The 23735-nt window shown below is 44.3% G+C and overlaps 1 protein-coding gene across 1 annotated transcript in view; it reads right to left on the bottom strand.

The window, feature by feature from the left end:
* Window positions 1–23735, bottom strand: part of CACNA2D3 (calcium voltage-gated channel auxiliary subunit alpha2delta 3) — a 798196-nt gene that overhangs the window by 597659 nt on the left and 176802 nt on the right. The window contains exon 3 of the mRNA XM_084794478.1: window positions 9153–9269. Within this exon, the coding sequence (XP_084650604.1) occupies window positions 9153–9269 (117 nt within the window). The remainder of the gene's footprint in view (window positions 1–9152; window positions 9270–23735) is intronic.

The following is a 23735-nucleotide window of genomic DNA, read 5'->3' as shown; positions in this document are numbered from 1 at the left end:
CTCCACAGTAGAATGGAGAGTGGGATATTACTTTCTCACATACTCTGGTGCCTCACCTTTGACCATGTCCCCTGGACGGGGAGACCTGGTGGCAATCAGAGGAAGGACAGCAGGTTACCAAGAAGAGACTTGATACCCTATGATCATATAGAGGGCGAGGTAATCCCCCTCAGGAACAGTCATAGGGGAGGGGAATAAGGGGAAATTAGGAGGGAGGGAAGAATGGGAGGATACAAGGGATGGGATAACCATTGAGATGTAACAAGAATAAATTAATAAAGGAGGAAAAAAAAAAGAACTGTGTCTTGTGTCAACTGTTTTGACATCCAACATGGAGCTCCAAGGTCAACCCTTGAATAAAACAAGACAGAAAGAATAATAGGACTGGAGCCAGGTTCCAGCATGGTCCTTCGTGTCCAAGCATCTCTGCCTCCTCATGTGGCTTCTGATAAGTTCTTTCTGGGGCCCGGATAACTTTTTTTTTTGTACAATAGTCCACTGGTTTATTATAGGATGGCTACTGCTTATTTTTATGATATTTCCCTGTTACAATCTTACTCACTTTTAGTTTAAAAATGGAACAAGTACCTGATCGTGAAAACACCAGCCAGCAGCAAAAGGTGCTAGGTCTTTCCATCCTAACATGGTGGAGGTGTCCAGGAAAAAAACCCCTGGAATGAACAATTGCCTCACAGGGAGGTTCAAGAGAGCATAGACCCTTCTTGGGTTGGATGAACACTTATTGGCTCAGCCACTAAGAAAGACATAAGATATCTACCTATGTGAATAACCTTGTGGTGGGCCTCTAGGACGCTACACCCATGAGTAGCCTATACACCTGGTACAAAACAGCATCACCCCTGTCCCCAGCTTGCACAGAAGGTTGTAATTTTCAGCAAATGTAAAGCAAACAAACAAACAAAACACTAAAATGGGAGAGAGGAATTCAAAGGTCATTTTAGAAAAAGAAAACACCATTTAGTGTTTCAACTGGTTTCAGCTGGTTTTATATTTGATAATTATCTTAATTGAACTTGCCAGTGTTTTTTGAAAAATAAGGTGTATTTGACATTCTCAAATTCTTCTTATTTTGTTTTATTCATGGATGGATGCATGTGTGTACAGGCCAGAGGACAATCTCAGGTGTAGTCCTCACAAACATCATATACCTTGAGACAGGGCCTCTCGCCGGCCTGGACCTCAGTAATTAGCTAGGTTAGCTGGTCAGCAAGCCTCACAGCATCCTCCCTTCTCTGCCTCCCAAGTGCTGGACCATTTACTAAATTTGAAGGAAGGTTCTCACTCCTCCGTCTCACCTATCCTCTGGCCCAGTGTCTTCTTCCTTCCCTATCATCCCTCCCTTTTCCAATAAGCCCCATGGAAGCAAATTGTTTCGAAAGAAAAGACTTTAATTGCCTCCTTTAAGATAAACCCTAGTGAGAAAAAGTCATCCTATGACTATCTAGACTCCCTGGGCAAAATCTGAGCAGAAAGCTGTGCCTCTGAGGTCCCCTCACTGGGATTGGCTGAAGAGTGTCACAGCTCTCTGGAGACAAGATTTTTTTAGATTTTATTAGAAATTTTCAATCCTAAGGGCATGGCTATCCTGCTGACTAGCTGCTCAAATGGGGGGGGCATGGAAGGGGGAGGGTAGGGGTTGGGGGAATGGGAATTAGTCTGTAGAAGTACCTGTATCTTTTGATCTTTCTGCTTTTCATTGGGTCACTTTTTACATCTCAAAGACATGGGGATGTAAATGGTCTACCTTGTTTTTTGCTGAGGGCAGCCTGACTTATTATAATTCCATTATGTATTTCTTTAATCTGTGTTCATGGTAATTATTGATTTCATGCCATTGTTTATGAGTCATTTTGTCTGCTGGCCTGTTAGTCTGTGTCTGATCTAATATGCTTGTTTGAGACTACAGTATAGAGATTTCTGGCTTTCATCTATCTATCTGGGTTTGTATTTAGGGTTTTTTTTCCCCCTCTGCTTCATGTAAGAAAACCAGTAAGGTTGTGGTCCTAAACCATTTTATCCAAAGGAAAAACTTACAAGTTAGTTACCAAGCTTGTTTGGAAATAAGATAAACAGAGGAGAATTTAACTAAGTTATCTGTCTATTTATTTTTGAGACAGGGTCTCATAATGCAGCCCTCTCCAGCCTGGGACTCACTGTGTAGACCAGGCTGGCCTAGCACTCACAGAAACCCCTGCACCAAGGAATGGCTTGGTTCTGGAGACCTGGTTGATGTGACAGGAGGATGGAGAAATTACTGACACACGCATAGAAGAGCTGAGATCAGGTGGGGGATGGTCTCACTCTGGCAGAACAGCACCTACTCCACAGCACCCTGGAATTTACCACATATGCCACAGATGGGAGCATCTAGTGATCTTTGCACCAGATAAGATGTCTATAGGAGGGTAGTATTAGGCTTTTAACCTCCAAGAGGAGAAAGCTGTGATGGATGCTTTCTGTGTACTCACATCTGCTCGTGGACCAGAGGAAGGCCTTCTTGACACCTGCAAGTCTGAGGCATTGGCCTTTATCAATAATAAGTATTCGCTCAGGACTTCATCCATTATTTACACATTCACTCAGGGCTTTCTCTCTCTCCATGAGGATCTACCTGCTTCTGCTTCCCAAGTGCTGGGATTATAGGCATGTTGCCCAGACACAAAGAGACATTTTTTTCCAGTATTTTTTTTCCACTACATCCCAACTGCAGCCTCCTCTCCCACCATTCCTCCTACTCCTCCCACCTCCCCTCATCTCTAAATCCATTAATCCTTTTCTTCCCTTCAGAAAAGGGCAGGCCTCCCAGCATAACACGGCATAACAAGTTACAATAAGACTAGGCATAAACCCTCATATGAAGTCTGGACAAGGCAACCCAGGAGGAAAAGGGTCCCAAGAGCAGGCAAAAGAGTCAGAGACAGCCCCACTCTCACTCTTTAAGAATCACTCAAAAACCTATGAAGAGGACCTAGTGTCTGCCCCTCCAGTCTATGTGAACCCCTATTAAATTTAACCAACTTTTGTTGCTGCTGTTGTCGTCACTTTCGCTTTATTCCTTCATTTGTTCCTTCCTTTCTCGCTTCCTTTCCTCCTATCTTTAACCGATTTGTCCATTTTGTACTGCTCATATATTCTAGGACGTGTGACCTTCTACTGAGACAATTCAGAAATGATCAAGAAAATTGTTGATTTCATTCACAACCTAATGGACAACCTTTGGAAACTGTCTCATCAACAGTTCTCAGTGTCTACAGAGATGAGTTTTGAAGCCAGAAGTGTTCTCCCCCATAGCCAAGAACCACTCCTAGCTCCCACTGCTGCTAGAGTCTGCCTTAGCTGTGTTCAGCATCCTGTGTGCTGTGGTGTATATATTTACATTGCGGCATAGATGCATTTTATAATCATACATATGTAGACGTACATCAGTCAGGAAACAGCTGAAGAAAGTTGCTTTAATAGTACCTGCTGGCTTCTTGGAAGGATGGCGTAAATCTCTTCTGGAAAGGAAAGAAATCCATTTTTCTAAGAAGGTAAATGTTTATTAAATGCAAATACTGAGATCTGTTACCTAGGAAAAACGGCTCAAGGCATGTGGAATTTCTAGATAAAAAGCTTTCAAGTCCGAGGTTTCTCCAGATAAGCTCCTATCGGGGAAGTGATGCGTGAATGCGCTGAAATTGAATTACTGTACAACGGCAATTACTTTCCCTGCGCAGCTATAATGGGAATCAGTTCCACAGGAACAGCAGGTAGCTGGAGGAAGGAGACCTGAGCACAAAGTCTAGTCTCCTTTAGCTCTTCCAAGAAGCAGGAGTGTGTGTTTTTAAGCAAAACACTTTTTCAAGTGCCCAATTTTTCATTTTACCAATGGAAATCAGAAAGCGAGTGCAAGATGAGGCTTACTTACAGCTCCGAGCTGAGAGCCTTTGGGGGCTGGCATTGAACATCTCATCCAAAGGTTTGAAGACAGCAAAGTCTTCATGTCGTGGGTGTGGGTACAACTTGCTTTCTGTCTCCTGTCCTCACTGAAGTTAAGACACTTCAGATTGTTTCAATTAAATAATGTTCTGCTCTGTAGTCTAGCAAAGTATGCGCTCTACCCCTATCTCCCAGATATGCGGTTAAGTTTGGGGGTGGGGTCTAAGATCTGTAGGACCCAGCATGAAGCCAAACCTCTCCTTTGTAGAAACCAGGGCTCCTGAGAAAATGGAGTATGGGGTCAAATGTGCCCAAATCTAGAAGTTTTCCGCATGACCCACGCAAAAGCCACTCTGCAGATGCCACATTTCAGAAATGAGGGTGCACCTAAGAATTGCAAAGTCTCTAAAGTGGCTCTGCCTAGTCAGAGTTCCCTGGAGCTAGAGCAGATGCTTTCAGGTGCTTGGCAGCTTTGCCTGCTCCCAGTGAAGGGCCAGACCAGAAAGACAGAGGCTGGGGACTGCCCACACAGCCATGACTAGGTAACAGCCTTCCTCCTGCCTTCAACTCAAAACACTTTTGGGGGAGTATTTATTTGTTTGTTTTCAAGACAGGGTTTCTCTGTGTACCTGTGGCTGTCCTGTAATTCACCATGGAGACCAGGCTGGGCACTTTTCTTAATACCAGCGGCTCAGCAGAATAGAGAAGCCATGGCAAATTTGCATTCTTTCAGTATCTCAAATAAGTTCTGACTTATGTCATAGACAAATAGTCCAGGTGTCACTTAAAAATGCCCCAATGGGAATGTGCCACCAGCAGGAGACAGGTGCATATTATTTCTGCAAAAATCCTGCATTTGGAGAGGCTCCTTGAGATGCTAATGAACTAAAAGCAAATTGATTCCGCCTCTTGGCCATTCAAAAGAAGCAGAAACTTGATATCAACTGCTCAGCAACATCCATTGAGGGCTGGGTAGCATACATATCTGAATAGAGAAAGTGGGGAAACAGCGCCTTCTGCATAACTGTTGTGCACAAAAGCAAACGGCAGCCTTACTCCTTCAAACAACCTGGAGCTGGCCTCTGAGTGGATTTACAAAAATTATTCAAACCACCCATGGCATTAAAATTTGCTAGAAAATAGAGTTAAGAAAAGCTGTCATAATGATGGCACCATTATGTTAATGGCAATTATGGAGGCTAAGGTTATTTATAATTTGCTAGTCCGAAGAGGAAAAAAAAAGTTGCATGTAGTCCATTACCAGCCTTATGACAGGGGTTATATAATGGGCAGGCCACTTTAGGTTTCACATTTACCTCAGACATCTGACGGGCAGAAAATAGGACTTTCTGTGATAGGATAATTGCATAGTGGAGAAGAATTCAAATAGGGCCGGAGCATGATAAAATCGCTCTGATTCAACTAATCACTGGGCAACGTGATGGAGAGAATGATGAAATCAAGCCAGAGAGACGGAGAAAAAGAACAACATTGTTCAAGGCCTGCAGATGACAGGCCTCGTGTGTTAAAGGGCTGGGTTACTGGAGTCAGGCTTCCCCACTGCTAATGGAATCTACCTGCACCAGCCAAAGCCAGCCTAAGGCTATAGACAGTTCCAAGGCACTCCACACGTGGCAGTGGTGGTTGTGATATTCGCCGTTGCTTGTAAGCCAGGTTTCCCTTGTATGTGTTCTTAAATCACAATGCTGAGTGACATTGGACCATTAAGCGTGGGGTACCATGAAGGGTAAAGAAAAGACCCCCAGGACTCTGATCTGGTGCAAATTACTAGCAGTGGGACAGAGGAGCTGGGGAAATACCAGTCCTAAAGTCTGTGCTGTTCCTGGCCCGCTGTCTGCTTGGTGAGATTCCTGGCAAAAGAGCCTACTTCTAGTGCAATACTGCAAAGGGTGGCTCCAGGGCAAACGTGAGGTCTTTGGCTCCTCCAATGCTCACAGCTTTCTGCTGTCAATACATCATGAAGAGGCCCCAGTCACTTCTTCCTTTGCTTTTACATAGGCCAGCAGTTCATTCCAGATGCCCAGTGGCTTTTAAGCGCTTCCAACAGAGGTACAGAGGGCGCAATGGGGACTAGGCCAATCCCACCTGAATCCAGATTAAACAAAACAACAACAACAACAAAACACTGGAAGCTATAGCATAGTGGAAGAACACCACCTAGGAGGCATGAAGCCCGGGTCAGTATCACAATAAAAATAGAGGGCTATAGGTAAGGAGAACCACAAAACACTAAAGGCGATTCCCAAGATGAGGCGGCATCCAGTCTGCTTACAAAGGGTCTGTCTGTGTATATTAAAATACAGAAAATACACATGTCAGAGTATACAGGCTGTTTATCCTGGGAACATTTCAATTCAAACAGGACCCTTTTTTTTTCCTTCTCCTCAAAGAAACTGCACCAGCCATATTTTTTTTGAATGTCACTAATTTAAAGCAAAAATGGTTTTAAAATTAGGCAATACAGAGAGGCTAAAACCAGCCCCAATTCCCTCGTGCCCCCATCTGGATGCTTCCTGCAGCCCCCAGGGCTCCTTCTCTATCATATGTCCAGAAGATGGAGAAGGCCTTATCCAGACATGCACAGAGCAGTCCTTCCATTTGTCCGGCATTAGCTTTGCAGGAATATGCAGCACGGCTGTACGCTTTCCTAGAAGATGCGAAAACTCAACTCCACTGAGCCCTGGAGTGTGACCCGGGCAAATGACTTCACGCAGCTCAGCTTGTTTGCTCATTTCTAGGACAATGATAACTCCTGGGGGTTGACACAAAATCTAAACGGCATAATCTCCCAGCTCCGGGCCAGGTGCACCATGCGCTCTGTAAACCTATAAGCATATACTCTGCACGGCTCCAGAGAGGCATGAGAGAAAAGGAGATCTGTGGAGGGGGTGGGGCTGGGGCTGCTCAGCTATCCTCATCCGTCTTCAGTGTTGCACACACTGCACAGGGTCAAGGTCCAGGATCCGGTTCTTCTGCCAAGGAGCAGCCTGCATGCCCACTCCCATGCCCACTCCCTCAGGTGCCCCACTCCTGACACCAGGCCTTTCTTGTCTACCAACTGCTCAATCAGAATGGATGGCTATTTATTTTCTTTTTTTTCCCCTACAAGTCTGTGATTTGCAAAGAGATGCAAATGAAAACACTATTTCTTCATTCAAGCTGATAACGTTGCTATTAGAGTTTAAGAATGAAGTGAAAGTGAGCCAGGTATAATGACACAACTACCATCCCAGTCCCTGCGAGCCTGGAGCAGAGGATCGCTTGAGTTGAAGGCTTGTCAGAGAGACCTCCAAGAAAGCACGGTGAGAAATAACAACAAAACAACAACAACAACATCAACAACAATAAAAGATATCTCAGCAGATAGGGACACTGATTGCCAGGCCTACCCACCTGAATTTGATCCCTAATACCCATTCAGCAGAAAGAGAGACCTGACTACTACAAGATAACCTCTAACCTCCATGCACAAACTGTGACACAGGTGACCCTCTCCTCAAACATATATATATATATATATATATATATATATATATATATATATATATATATACACACACACACACACACACACACACACACACACACACACACACACAGACTATCTAATTGGAATTTAAAAAATTAGAACCCCCAAATCAAAAATAAAAAAACATATGTTTGTGTATATATTGTGAATATATATGCATATATATGCAAGGATGATTCAGGAAACAGCACTGAGGTGCCACTTGGAGGGGCTGTAAACTAACACAACCTTATTGGGTCAGAAATGTTTTCTTAAGCACAAATAACTTTAAAGTTAGATTCAGAACATTCTGGATGCCTTCGGGTTTAGAACTTCCCATTAAGGAAAGCAGTGTATGGTCTAGGATACTTAGAACATGGAGGTGATGAGCAACGTGGGCTCCGGTGTCCTGGAGCCACACATCAATGTGACTGCAGAGAAGCTATGGAGCTTCTTTCTCCCTGTCTCCCTGTTGTAAGCTGAAGATGGCAACACAACCTCCACCTTGGGCTATGGCAAATTCAAGAGATGTGAATATTGGCAAAGTCCTTCAGGTATGCCCACCAACTACATTACTTGGATTATTGTTGGTATACAGGAAGATTCACTGCAGTAATATTGATTTCAAAATGTGCAAACAATCTAAATGGTCAAGCAGGCAGAAGCAGTAGAATTAATTAATAAACATGTTCGTCAGCTGCCCAAGGAAATCACACAACACAGTGACAGGAGAAATTACCCAAGAGTAGCTGGAAGAAAGGACAAAAAGCTGGATCAAAAAAGTGAACAGGTGCCATACATTTCAAATTTGAAAAGAAGTAAAATACAAGCACACACAGAGAGAAATGCATAGAAAATAGATTATGGAGAAAGCACTGATGAAGGCAAAGTCATAGTGTTCTGTCACATGGTCCCAAGTCCAGACAATACTTCCCCTATGTGTGACAGTCAGTCTTGAGCCTCAACCCAACAGGATCTAAGCCATCAGGTGACAAACGTCTGACCTTATCCATGAGGGGATTTCTGGGTTGATTTAAGTAACATAGAAAGGTCCACTCTAGGTGGCACCATGCCCTGAGCTATAGTCCTAGACCAAATAAAAATGAGCAGCAACCTTGTACAACAGTAAAAAGTAACGTAGGAAGCCAACTCAGCAATGAAAACAAAGACAAAGCAGAAAAAAACCCATAGACACCACAGTTCCCTTTATCCAGCTCATATGAAATCTCACTGAGCTACTTGGATCGATACACACATTGCAATTTCAGTAATGCTCCAATAAAACAAGAACATCCAATTTCTTCCAGACAACATCTGCCCCAGTGAGGGGTTCAGTTCCACACTATGGCAATCACTTTTTAAATGTTTTTTTTTAAACGTCCAGTGAACTGCAATGCCCCCTAGTGACCCTGAGAAGTTAATGCGAGCATCATGGAGTTGGGGGACACATGCTTTGTAATCCCTAGGCTGAAGGCATAACATCAAGAGAGGAAAACTGGCCTCAGTACCCCATGCGTGAAGATTCCAAGGAGGAACTGCTTTTCTTGGTTACCAGAATGAGGAAGTGAGAAAGAACATCTGTGTGGTCGGCAAGCTTAGCGTGCTGGGCTCATCAGTGCCCAGCCCCAGACACTAGCTGCCTGAGCATCTCTGAGCAGCACAGCACAGACCCTGGTGGACTTACCCGCACCGCCTCGGACTTCTTGTGAAACATTTCCTCCATGTTCTTAGCCAGCTTTTTCACCAGTTGGAGACCATCGATTTCTTCAATGGCAACATCTTTCTCATACTCTTTGTATTTCTGTAAGGAGAGAGGAAAATATTAGAGGCATGTGATTCTGAGGTACCACACGCCATTTCCTCTGATGGTTATAAAAATAAAACTTCAGCAACGTCATATTTGTTGGAGACAGTAGGTTGCATTTCACGTTCGCTACAACAACCAGAGAGAAACATGAAAACTGAACTAGGCTCTGACTAGAAGCTGAAGCAGCACCTGGCAAAGAAACAGTTGTCAGCCCATCACAAGCTGCCTTCTCCAAGGAATATCCTAAGGGGCTGTCTTGACTCACCTCAATTTAAGACAGTTTTCCTTAAAACCATCACATACTGGAGATCAGAGCATCATGTTAAGCAAAATAAGCCATATTCAGAAAGACTAGCACTGGCCTGGGGATGTAACTCAGTGGAGGAGTCCTTGTTCTGCATGTACACAGTCCTGAATCCACTCACTAATGTATGTTTGGGCTTGGATGCGGAGTCTGTGTTGTTTATTTTTTTTTTAAGATGTAAAAGCAGAAGGAGGTAGGTGGGAAGAGAAGAGAGATTAGCATGAAGAAGAGAGAGTGATGGGATAAATATGACTGAACTATATTACACACACACACACACACACACACACACACACACACACTCACACACACACAGTACTTGCAGTGCAAGCACTAGAATTCAAAGATTTCAGTTCAATCCCCAGAGCATGGATGGAATGATGGATGGATGGATATGAGGAGGAGAATGAAGAGGAGAAAGAGGTAGCAACAGCAGCAGCAGCAGCAGCAGCAGCAACCTCCACCACCAGGTTCCAGGTACAGTTGCACATACTTGTAATCTCACCACTGGGGAGATGAAGACAGACAACCCTCTGAGGCTGGTTGGTCAACTAGCCTAATCTACCCTGAAAGCTCAGGCCAGTGAGAGACCTTGCCTTAAAGAAGAAAAGGAAAGAAAGAGAGAAAAAGCAAATCAATCCCCAAACAAACAAAAACAAAACAAACAAGGTAGAGGGTACCTACAGCTGTCCTCTGGCTGTGCACATAGGTGCATGCTCACTTGATGTCCTAGTGAGCTTCCTGTTACTGTGACAAACCACTCAGACCAGAAGTGTGAAGAAGGGATTCATTCCAACTTACATTTCCACATAGTAATCCACCACTGAGGGAATGAGGGCAGGAACCTGGAAATAGGAGCTGACGCACAGACCAGGGAGAGATGCTGCTTACAGGACGGCTCCCTGCTTCTGCTCAGCCAGCTTCCACATACAACCCAGGACCACCTACCCTGGGGAAGCACCACAAACAGTAGGCCAGGTCCTACTCCAGCAACCAACAATCAAGAAAAAAGCTCACGGACATGCCCAAAGGCCAAGCTAATGGGGGCAATTCCTTAATTGAGGTTCCCTCTTCTCAGCTGTGCCAAATTAACAACCATTACACCTGGGTGTGCGCGTGGCGCGCGCGCGCACACACACACACAGGAAATATCACAATAAAATCTGTAATTTTATGTAGTGACCACTCACTAACTTAAAAGATAATTACATATTGCAATAATTTATTTAAAGCAGCAATTCTAAAAGTGGTCCAGACGCTCTTGAAGGCTTCTTGGGTCCATAGAGCCCTACCTAACGGAAGGTGGTTAACTTCATGGATATCAGCCACTGACCACAGATTGACTCAGACACACATGTGAGTCTGAGTCAAACATTAAAGAAATTTGTCAGATAAAGGGAAAGTGCATGCCAGTCATTGTTCATTTGATATACTATTTGCATGATACATTTTATCTTTTAAATTGGTTTCTCCTCAAATGTCCTAGTTTTAAAAATCTAATGTGATAAATACCAATGGGTACAACGCACGTGGACAGAAGCTCTGGAGGACCTTTGATGGTGTGTAAGGACAGAAGTGGATCCTAAGGCAGCAACTGGTTTGAATAAAGACTTAGTTCCGTTCCCTTTAAATGGAATTTCTGCTTCTTACTGGGACTTCCAAAAGGAGTTCACAATATTCTTATGTCCGTGTGAAAACAACAGCATAATGCTCAGGTCCTTATAAAAAGGCTGAGGCACCAAACCTGAGGGCATCACGTGTTACTTCACTTCAAACTGAGTAGCTAACACGTCTCTCCTCAAGCTTCAACTTAGGAAAAACAAGGAGATTTGCTACAGCTTCATTCTGGGGTGTCTGGAGAGTGATTTTTAAGTGACAAGTGTAAGGATATTTAGTGGAGGGATAATATCCAAGGTCTAAATACCTATTTGCTCTTCATTCCCCCACCTCCACCTTCAAACGTCGGAACTGGAAGGAGGCACCATTTTCTCCTGGCCAGCAGAGGCCAGCCTTCTACCCAAAGCTCAGCTGGAAAAACAGGATGTGCCCATGTGCCACTCAAAACACGTTCATAGGGTATCGTATCAAGTCTCTTCTTGGTAGCCTGCTATCCTTCCTCTGAGTGCCACCAGGTCATAGGGGAGGGGAGTAAGGGGAAAATGGGAGGCAGGGAAGAATGGGAGGATACAAGGGATGGGTTAACCATTGAGATGTAACAAGAATAAATTAATAAAAAAAGGAAAAAAAATAAAAAATAAATGTAAAAAAAACCAAACCATTCATTTCCAGTTCCAGTTTCCAAATCCTTTGAGACTATAAAACTGGCCTTTGAAAGACTCTGGGGGGGGGGGGGTTGCTTCCCTGGTAGAGCTCTGGCCTTGCATGTGCAGACTGATCCCCAGGCACAATATAAGAAGCAACGTACTTCCTGTCCAACAGATTAGGGCTGAAGGACAGGGACAGTGATCCCAAGAAAAGGAATGAAGTAGAGAAGGCCTTTGCCAGATTCCTAAGATGTAAAGGAAACCTCCAACAGCCAGCAGTGGGACAGGGGCATCTGATCTTTGGGTTTTCTTATGAGGCCCCAGTGTTCTGACCTTTGCATTGTTTGTATGTATTTTCCTTCTAGTAATCAGGAAGGGAAATGACTTATTTAACTCTTGCCTTTCCAGTAAGATCTCCCTGCATCTCTCCCTGAACTTTCTCCTTGAGAAGGAGCTGCTGACCCCACTGACATCCAGGACCACTCTAACCTCTGTTAGGGTCACTAATCTCAACAAGATAGGTGCTAAGCCAAGATCCCAGATCTGGAACTAACTCAGCAGTTCTCTGTTTCCCGCCCGCTCTCCCTGCAGCTTGGATGCCAACAGGTGCTCTTTGCTAATGGACCAAGTGTATGCTACTCTCTCGTCACCCTGAGGAGTCATCCTGCTTTCTTGGGTTGTTAGTGCTTGCTGGAATAAGGTCAGGTAAATGTCTTGGTCTTACCAGGAAACATTTCCTGTTGTTGGAATCAGAAGATCTTGAAGAACAGGGATAGAAGCCCATGACTATCTAGAATCAGGGGTAAGCCCTTGGTGGCCTAGGGCAGTAACAGGCATCAAAAGCCTTAGGAAGGGACCTACAAGAAGAGATGCCTCTGACTTCCAGCAACTGCCTGAATCCCACCTGCCCACATCAAACTGTGTCAGAGTGCAGGGAAAAGGCATATAGGGGTTTGCAACATAACACAAGCGATCATTGGCCTATTTCTGTTTTAAATCAATAATCTGCATACATGCAGCTAAAAAGATATCTTCTGTGGTCACAGCAAATTATTTCTCTCTTCTGTTTTTCTATCTATATTCTAACTTCTATGGTGGCAATATTATTTTATTAATTTTGAGATATGAAAATTGTAGTTCTATTTAGAACAAAATAGGGGGTCTTTCTATTTTCTTTATTTTCTTATTTTAAGTGTTTCTAATTGAAACAGAATACATCACTTCCCTTTCCTTTTCCTCCACTACAGGTCTTTCCAGCCAGCCTCCCTAGAATCCTTCTCAGGCATCCCACTCTCAAGCTGATATCTACTTAAAACACTAAATATACAGAAAAGAAAAAGTACTGAAAGATGAAAAAAAAGTCATATAAATGAAAACTCATCAGAATTGCACCTGATTTAGCAATGGAAACTCTGAAAGCTAGAAGAATCTATAGCAATACACTACAAGCACTAAAAGGACAGGACTGCCAACCTAGGCTACCATACCCAGCAGAACTATCTGCCATAGTTGGAGGAAAAAGAAAAAACTTTTAATGATCCAAACGGTCTTTTTAAAAGGTTGGATCCAAGTTCAATTAGAGTCCCTGCAGATAAACAGGAACAGCGGAACCAGTCAGTCCAGGCCTGCACTGAACACTTTTCCTGTGTCTATCTGCGCTATCTTCATCGCTCTGGGGAAAGCTGGTGCCGACTGTGCTGCAGGAGGGAGCTGAGGCAGTGAGTGGCTTAGTTAGTTGGTGAAAGTTAGGAAGGTTTGGAGAGAGGCTTCAAACCTCAAAAAGGCCTGACATCTAATCACTTAGACTTCTGAACTTTTTCTGGGTAGAGAGACAACAGACTGACAGCCCAAATATTTTCAGACTGGTTTTGAGAGGCCTATTTCATTCCCATAATCACGTCTCATTGATTTTTTTTTTTTTTTTTTTTTTTTTTTTGCCAACAGCAGCTTAGACTCTAGAAAAGCGTCAGATATCAAAAACTGTGGACAGTCGATTGACAAGAGCTATGGCTGCCCAAAAGCAGCTCAGAGACAGCAAATGCCACCTGATGGTCACAAAGGAGATGCTGGCAGTGGCCTCCGCCCTCCTCAAGCCCTACAAAGGGCAGCACAAGAGCCAGGAGTGAAGGAACACACCCAGGCCTTGCGATTGCAGGTACCTAAGGAGAGGAGAAACCCACCTAGAAAGTGTGCTGGGGCCTCTGTGAGAGTTTTTTTTCCATTGTCACCTGTGTTCACAGCCTCCTCCTGTTCTATGAGGCACCAAAGAAGGTTTTAGTAAAGCCTTACCCGCTCTCCAGAAACCTCTCACACGGTTCTTCATACATGGCTTCACGGACTGCCTGCGCTAGTCACCAGTCATCTTCGCAAATTAGGATCGTATGAAAAGGTCCCCAGAATCACACAGCAGGAAGACAGGAGAGTGACCCACCCAGATGAAAGGGGTGGCTGCTCCCCTATAATAAAGACCGGGGCCTTCATGCTTGTGCTCCTGTTGCTAACACTCCATTTATTTGTTCCACAGACTATACTTTGTGTCTCTGGTCAACTAGGTGGGACTCTGGACACCATGCCCATGACAACAGGTGAACTGAACACCAAGGAAGCCTGTGGCTCCATGTCAGCACGGCACATGCTGTTGGGAATCAATAGACAAAGACGAGATGGGATGGGAAGAACACTAATGGGGTGAGGATGGTAGTGACCCCATCTTATGAGCAGCGAATAGGCTGGAAAGGTGAACATGTGAAAGCAGGGCTAGGAAGGTCCAAAATAACTGGCTGCCTGGGGCTCAGCCAACTGTCCTTGTTTCATGTCACTGGAGTACATGAGGCTAAGGAGGGACGCATCATGAAAGACAAGGCAGTGCAGTGCAGTGCAGTGATGAGAGCTGGGAACTCGGGAGCCACCTAAAGACTTGTGGAGAGGGCGAACTAGCGATGAGAAGTGGAGGGAAACAAAACCTCAGTGCAGAGGGAAGAGTAGAATCCTAGATGGAGTGCTTGGACCCAGGACCAAGAGGCGGAGTCAAGAGGTAGCCCCCCCTTCCCCGCACCGCACACACTTTGAGGGTGCTGACAATCCACAGAAGTGTGGGCTGATGGCTATGTTGCTTTAAGCCAGTTAACCTGCCAAGCCTCCTGACCCTCAGTGTCTTCATTCTGAACACCAGACATAAGGATGCCCACCCCTGCTCCAGCACTGCTCTGCAGACACACTGGGAAAGCATCTGTAAAGGTCCCCCCTCCCCCTGCCCACATGAAGACCACCCACAATGAGCCACCACAAATCCCAGAGGTCCCTTGTTCTTCCCTCTTGGTACTTCTGTTCCAGAGGACTCGAGCGCTGTGGTACGAGTGCCTCCCTCAAAAGAAGCCCCTATTGTAACAGCCAGATTCCAACAGTATTTGATGATGCCCACACCCCCAACTCCATTTTCTCTGCCTCTCTGAAGGAGCTGAGACTCTCCAGCACAGCAGTCTGAGTGTGCCTTTAGCCAAGCACCTAGGCAGAAAGAACACAGCCCTAAAAAAGATCGCCTCTTAGCATTTGTGCCACAGAAGGAAGGCAAGCCCGAGAAACTTCGCCTTACTCTGTCACTAGAGAACATATGAGGCTTTCTCCTCCTTCTGTTAGCAGAATCAGCGTTTGGCAAGAAATCCCTTGGTGAGCTGAGAACATTTATCACTTTAGAAGGGAGACATAGAAACGCATTATTTCTGCAGCATCTATTTTGCCAGATCATTTCACACAAACACTGGCAACAGAAAAGCACTATTTCACTGTCAGGACACTTAATGCTGCTCATACATTTGGGTCGTATTTTTTTTCCCTACATGATAACTGCATATCTAGAAGAAAGTCACCTGGAACCGACCCCCCCCACACACACACACACATCCCCAAGCCACCCCAGAGGGAGTAGGACTTAAGTGGGGACACTTCTGAGCAATCACAAGTGATTGGGATAAAAGCCAGTCATAGAGAGGGGCTCTCAACGTGTTCAAAATTAGGAACCAGAGAAGAGATGGGATGCCGGAAGTAGCAAGAGCCAAAGCATCACTGTACTCCAACATGGACTCCAGGCTAAATTCCTCCTCAGAGATAAAACTGTGTATCTTCAGTGGGCTTCATAACATCGCAAGGCCTGACAGAGGTCCAGGGCAGGAGGAGGAATCACAAGCAAGTCTCCTGCTTCCCTGTAAAACCCCAACACCAGGAGTCCTGGTAATTCCCATCTCCAAGAAAGCTCTGAATTGAATGTGAAACAGGCTCCCATCCCCAACCCTGGCCTCATGGCCATGTGTCTGAACCCTTGGTCTCCACCTGGTGGCACTGTTTTTAGCTGGAGGATGAAGGCTGCTGAGGTGGACCTTACAGGGCACCTGGCACCTTCCACCCTGTTCTCTCTTGCTTCCTGGTTCTCCAGACATACACAAACATACTGCAAGTTCTCACCAACCATAAACTGCCATGCCTTCCCCACCAGAATGGCGGATATCCACTAAAACTATGAGCCAAAAGAAATTGTTCATTTGAGGGGTTGTTTGGTTATTTTGTTACAATAACTATAAAAATAAATAATACAATCATGTAGAGAAAATCTAAGCCCTAAACCATTCAAATTAACTCATAATTAAAGCATATTACATCCCCACATTTGGGCTAAATCCTTTATGCTTTTCTCATTCCTTTGAGCTCCAAAACAACTATAATTTAAGACAGCACTTCATTAAACTAATCTTTTAAGTCATCATTACATTAACAACCATGAGACACAAGGAAGATTAAACAGAAATTATTTATTATTATTATTATTGCTCATCAAACAAATATTCACAAATTTCTCACCATGGACCAGGACATGGGTTCAGGAGAGAGAGGGCATATGGACAAAGATATGATGCAGTTACCCTGGGATACAAGGATTGTTTGGGGTTCCGTAATAAGCATAAGTTGAACTACGGATAAGTAGATCATTTTCATCTGAACTTACACCTCACGTCCAGCACAGCCATTGTCTATGTGGCTCTTCCTAAGGACATTCCTGCTTGTAATGCAAGGATGTCACTCTTCCAGCTGTGGGAAGGTGTTCTAGTCCAAGCCAGGAATGACTGGTTGTCATAGTCTCCAGGTAGAAAAAAAAGGGGGGGGAAGGGGCTTCGAGAAGGCTTGGGAAATGACAGATGAGACAGAGCTCCTAGAAAAGGAGCTGGTGGGGTAGTAGATAGCTCCCTATCTCTAGGGAGAGGCAGTCTATGAAGGACCCTGTTAATGTAATAAGACCATCATGAGCCGCCATAAGATGACTGACAAACAGAAGCAGGACATCTTTCACAAAGGTTTGATGGACAGGAGACCAAAAGGAAGGCAAGAAGGAGGTGGCATCTTTGGTAGCATGTAACCAGTAAGCTTTATGCCCCTCCATTAGGAGAAAGTAACGTAGTTACTTCTCTGTCCACTCCGACTCCTAGTGAAGACAGCTGGCAGTGGCAGGTCAGGAAGGCAAGAATGCATGCCAATTGTGTGACAATGCTGCCTGCAAGATAGTTGCTGCTGGTTAGGGATCAAATGAAAAGAGGAGGACCACCAATGCACACCAACTGGGTAGTTTGTTGGGGGCTAAGACCAGGAACTCTCCAAACAGGTGTATGAAGTTCAGGTCTATATGCCACAATCTGCTATCTATGAGACTAGCTTCCTGCCCTCTGCCAGCCTCAATTCTTTCACAGGAAAAAAAAAAGGATGAGATCAGGATTCACGGTGTTACTGCAACAATTGGATGCAGCAAAAATATGTGAAGGGCCCAGAGAAAGCTGGACAAAGAAAGAAGCTCAGAATATGGTGGTGGTGATGGCAGAGATACCAGCAAATGCCAACATTTGTCCTAACTTCTAAAAAAAAGAAAAAAAAAAGGTCATCCTCTCATCTTAACAAGATGTAACCTTCCACCAATATCTACAACCCATCAGCCCAACTAACTCCGAATGTGACTGCAGGCAGTGGGATTTTTCAAGTGCATTTATAAAGCTTTAAATGCTCCTGGCCAGTGTTTGTGAATTCTGTGCTTTTCGTGGAAATAGGTTGCTAGAAGTCTATATGTTTGTGGGGTGGGATGACAGCTTTCAGATTTGTCACTAGAGCTGTTGCAATAAAAACTAATCATCTATAATTTTGGGGTCTCTGCTTATAGGAAATTTTATTTTCTTATTATGACATAAACGCACTTAGCACTCCTCTCAACTCAATTATCGCACACAGAGTGTCACTTCAACACACGGCACTTCAGAGCGATTATGTACCCAAGTAAATACACTTGCAAATCTTTTAAGCTGATGTTAGGAACACTCCTTAACTGTGAGCACAGCGGAATGAACAGGCTTCGCGGAGTTCTCAGTCACAGAACAGCGTTTTTCTTCTGAACGGGGAAAGTGTCACGTTGCATAAATCATCCCGCTGAATACAAGTATGGCCACAAAATGTCATCAAGGGCCAAATGCAAATATTATTCATGTTGTCCTTTTCCTGATCTCTGAAGTTTGAGGCAAATCCCTTGAGGGCTGCAATTCTCTTTGTCAAAGCAACTATACTCAAAGTTACTGTGCCTTGGAGCTAGAAGGAACAGTCCCAGGAATCCTGTATGTCCAGCACACTCCCAGCTAGCTGCCTGGAGGGCTACTACAAGGCAAGCAGGGTGGTCTCTGATGGATGCCTAATGCTTCCAGCCTGGCAGCTCCTGAATTAAAAGATGGCTATCTCTCCTCAGCCTGTATATTTTCATCCTGAAAGTCACATAAGCTTTTACTGTTCAGCATAGTCAACCAGACAATTGCCATTGATAAATTCGAGCTCTGTGGTGACAAAATTGGATGAGGATGTGACATTATTTTATACAAGGACACAAGGTCAAAGGCGAGTGGCTGGACTCAACCAGCATTACCCTGGTGTGCTAGTATGACATGGTGTTCAAAATCGGGGGAAGTGCCCGCCTACTCAGCAAACCAATCGGCATTTTTAAGATTTTACCCTTGTCCAGACAGTAGTGGTACACACCTTTAATCCCAGCACTCAGGAGGCAAAGGCAGCTGTATCTCTGTGAGTTCAAGGCTAGCCTGGTCTACAGAGAGAGTTTCAGGACAGTCAGGACTACACAAGATTAAACCTATCTCAAAAAAAAAAAAAAGACAAGAAAAAGATTTTACTTTTGTCTGTCTGTCTGTATGTGTGAGCATACACACACATATGTAAGTGGCCTGTGGAATCTACCAGAAGGCACCATATCTCCTGGAGCTGGAGTAACAAGTAGTTATGAACTGCCTGACCTAGAACCTAGGACTTGACCTTGAGTCATCAAGAAGAACAGCAAGCACTCTGAGCCACTGGACCCATAACACCAAGACACTTACTGCTTTATTTTTGATCTGCGATTTCTGAAGATTTCCTAAACTCCTGCATGGGCAGGTACCCAAAGGCTGTGAAATAAGACTACCTTTGGGATACAGAAACTTCACAACCCCACAAAGCAAACCATGAGTGCAGGCCCACATGTGCCAGAGAACAAACGTGTCTGTGTCCATCCACAGATTTAAGGACAGGCAATCAAACGCCCCTTGGCTGGGTCTGCACTCCTGGATAAGAGCTGCTTTCTGCAGCCTACTTCTTTTTGGTTACTTGATTTCTGATGTTCCAATCGAAAGCAATTCATCCTTCTCAGAGGAAACAACAGAAACAATTCATTATTAATAAGAGCAGCCTGTGCTCACTGAGTGGTTGCATTGGGTCAGGTGAAGGTAATTACCTCATTTCACAGGTTAGATTACTGAGGCACAGAACATTCCAAGGTGTCACTGTTAGTGAATGCTTTATTAATTAAGGGACATAAGCAATGTCAACATGCCCAAATCTCAAAGACCTACCATAATAAAGGTATATTTCTTACTTATAAAATCATTTCTTGATAAGCAGACTGTTTCCTGTGTGGTGATGCAGGGGCCCATGATCCTCCCACTGTGTGGCCCTAATCATTTCTCTGGCTTTGCATTTGTGTGCACTCAGCCTGTAGGTTGAGGAAAGAGCCCAAAGAAGATATACCTACTTCTTGAACTCCTGAGCCTGTGAGTCACAGTCATCAACTTTGCTTACATTCCATGGGCAATAGAAAGCCACACAACTCAGCTGGACACATCAAGACCTTAGTCATGAAACTCCCAGCTTGGAGCTGCTTGCGGGGTCTGAGTGACAGAAATGGGCATTGAAACCATAGGGAATCCAGAATCTGAACGGAGGCAGCAAGGCCCCAGAGCACGGGCCCTTCACATCACACTTCAGCATTAAAGCTTCATAACTGACAGTGAGATGAAATCTCATACTAAAACTTGGCTGGCAACAATTTGCCCAATGGATACTTGAGAGGGGGCGCAATCAAGGCTCACTCTCCAGAAAGGATAACGTGACCCAATCACTTGTATGTGTAATTAAGGTCAGACTCACATGGTAAAGGCCAAGCTACTACAACCCAGAAGCAACACATTATAAAATATTCTTGGACACTTTGCCTGGTTTCCTTAATCCCAGCACAAATAAAAACTGCTATTTGAATAACATCAATGACCTTCTCTAGCACACCATATTAGTTGCCCAGGCGCCACAAAAGTTAATTGGCTTAACTAAAGTCTTTTTAATTCTATATCCAAGATGTCCTGGAAATCGAAGGCAATCAATGAATGAGCCTGCAAGATCTGTAACGAGCTTAGAGCTAATGCTATTTGCAGCTGCTCAAGTGGTTTCTGTAGTTACAGAGCCAAAAACCAGAATGGATGCTAAGACCTTGCATCTGAAAGAACCTTTAACTCTGTCGCTTCTGGACTCGATGTAAGAAACAACCAGTGTTAGGCACAGCTGGACTTCAGGCTTCTACTGTGAGTGTAGAGAGCCATCATGATTATTAACACACTGACTCACCTCCCTCCTGCTGTAGGGAAAAGTTGATGCCTGAACATCCCTTCTCATGGGAAAAGCATCCTCTGTGCATGCTGAGATGCAATTCCCTATGGCTGATATCAGAAGCCTAGGGGAAAAAAGTCCACTGTAGCCCTAGCCTCCTTCACTAAAACGCCTTGCATCACTTCTCAGCCTTTTGACTCCTATTATGTGTAAAACACCTCAGGCTAGAGAGATGCCTCAGCAGTTAAAGGAGGCTGCTGCTTCTGCAGAGGATCTGAGTTTGGATCCCAGCACCCATGTCAGGCAGGCAGCTCACAACCACCTGTAACTCCAGTTCCAAGAGAAACAACTGCCTCCTCTTCTATCCTCCATGGGCACCCACAAACAGTTGCACAGTTATACACACACACACACACACACACACACACACACACACACACACACACACACACACATAAAAAAATAAACATCTCCTCACCTAAATGTCCTTATATATCTCCCTCCTTATTCATCAGAATGTGAGGAAATCAGGTGTGACACAAGCTCTTGGCTCCTCATATTTGAACTTGTTAGTTATGGAATCTAGGTCTTAAAGCTGATGATGAAAAAGTTAAGAGATGTCCACACATCTTTCTTTTCTTTCTTTCTTTCTGTCTGTCTTTCTCCTCCTCTTCCTCCACCTCCTCCTCCTCCCTTTCTCCTCCTCCTTTTTCTTCTTCTTCTTCGATAGAACCTCTTATTACATGTTCAGCCTAGCCTGGAATTACAATGTAGCCAAAGCTGGCCTTGAACTTAATCTTCCTGTCTCAACCTCCCTAGAGCTGTATTTGTCATCCTAGGTTGCCACTCTTAACCTACATCTTGCTCTTTTTTAAATATTTTATTAATTTATTCATATTACATCTCAATTGTTAGCCCATCCCTTGTATCCTCCCATTCCTCCCTCCCTCCCACATCCCCCTACTCCCCTCCCCGATTTCTGTGACTGAGGGGGACATCCTCCACCTGTATATGCTCATAGGGTATTGAGTCTCTTCTTGGTGACCTGTTATCCTTCCTCTAAGTGCCACCAGGCCTCCCCATCAAGAGGACATGGTCAAAAATGGGGCACCAGAGTTCGAATGAAAGTCAGACCTCACTCTTCACTCAACAGTGGAGAATGTCCTGTCCATCGGGTAGGTCTCGGTAGGGGTTCAAAGTTTTCTGCACCCAGAAGCAAAAAGAGACACATGGCATATACTCACTTATATCGAGACACTAGCCCAAGGGGCATGTCCCATAAAAGACTTTACTTACCAGCAAAGTGGGTCAGAGGGGAGGACATCCTATTGGGACTTTAGGTGAGAGAAGCATAGGAGAATGGGGAAATAGAAGGATCCAGAGGGTCCTGGAAACCTATAAGAAGAACATTATGACAGGCAGATCTGGGTCCTGGGGTCCTGCTCAAACTATGGCACCTTGCTCTTAAGATGGAGATGTCCCAAGCAGTCTGAAGAACACAGGGAAACACAGCTTATATTCTTTCTCCTTTTCTCATATACTCACACATAAAATCACTGGGATACCCATTTTTTTTTAGGAAACTCTAAGCAGACACGTTAATTTATCCAGCCTGTGACTATTGTGCTGTATCACACCTTCAAGATGAGAAGCTGTGTGGGGACAGCACATCGCTGGCTGCTCTAGTCAGTAAACTCAGGGCCCCTTCTAAGAATTCCCTTCTTTATATAAAAGTGACAACACATAAGAAAATTGTACTAGAATTAAGTTTTCAAATGCTCAATACATAGATTTGTGATGTGCAAATATGGCTGTTTCCTCTGGAGTGCACCACAAAGAAGTTCGAGGGTTGAATCTACAGCCACCATGGAAAGCAGCAAGGTGGCGTCTGCAATCACACAGACACAGAATGAAAATACCATTGACTTGTATGGTGACAGTCACCATTGCCATGGCTTATCACCTCCATTTCTAAGTTAAGATGGTAGCAAGTTCTGGCTAGAAGTTAGCAAAAAATAAAATATGTCATTCCCCCCTTCGCCTAAGTTCATAGCCCTCTCCAACCCTTCTGCGGCTGTGAACATGGGTTCAGAGATCCTATGTCCTGTCCATGAGCACCAGGAAGATCCAGAAATATCCCCTGCTGTGTGAACAGAGAGGGGATTCTGCCTGTGGCACACATACACATGCATAGTCAGGACATACTGCTGGGCCCTTGTCACTGGGTCATGTGCAATGTCTTCTTGGTGACAGTTATCCTCAGACTCATTAAATAGCTGATGAAGGTACTCAACTTCCCCTGTCTCCCTCTAGGAAGTACTTGGATTCCAGGTGTGTACACCACACTGGCTCTACGGACTCTGGCATGCTAGGCAAGCCCGCTTCCAATTGAGCCGCTTCTGCAGCCCCATAATGTCTGAGTCGAGCATGTAATGATTTAAGGTTTCTATGTAGTCAACATGTGTACTAAACTCAGAGCATTTCTTAAAAGATGTAATTCTGTTTCCAGGTGGATTGGCTGTCAATGTAAGTGCCTATTGAAACATAGGATTTTATTTTTCTGGCAGTTCTGACAATAAACAACAATTTCTTTAATCAGAGAAGGGCAAATACTAAGCTGGAAATACTTTATCTCAGTCCAGAGTCATAGGGTAGAATTATTAGAACTATAATTTCTCTCTACATAATGCTGGGTTATTCAAATTCTTCATGAAGACTGCACATCCTTTCATTATTTGCGTGATTAAAAATACGTAAAGTGTCAAATTCAAAGAAATGTACTAATAACTGATATGAAAATGTAATAAATGCACTAAGAGGAGTGTGACAGACTCAGGTGTATGCAGGGGACATTGATTAAACAGCTCATCAAACAAGCCTGGCCTATCTCCCAGACTACCACTTACTGCATCAAAAAAAGAGAAAAAAAAAGCCTCAACCGTTGTCTAT

This window comes from Acomys minous (genome assembly GCF_964271855.1).
Source record: "Acomys minous genome assembly, chromosome: 9".
Taxonomy (NCBI): Eukaryota; Metazoa; Chordata; class Mammalia; order Rodentia; family Muridae; genus Acomys; species Acomys minous.
This window is presented reverse-complemented; position numbering and strand designations above follow the sequence as displayed.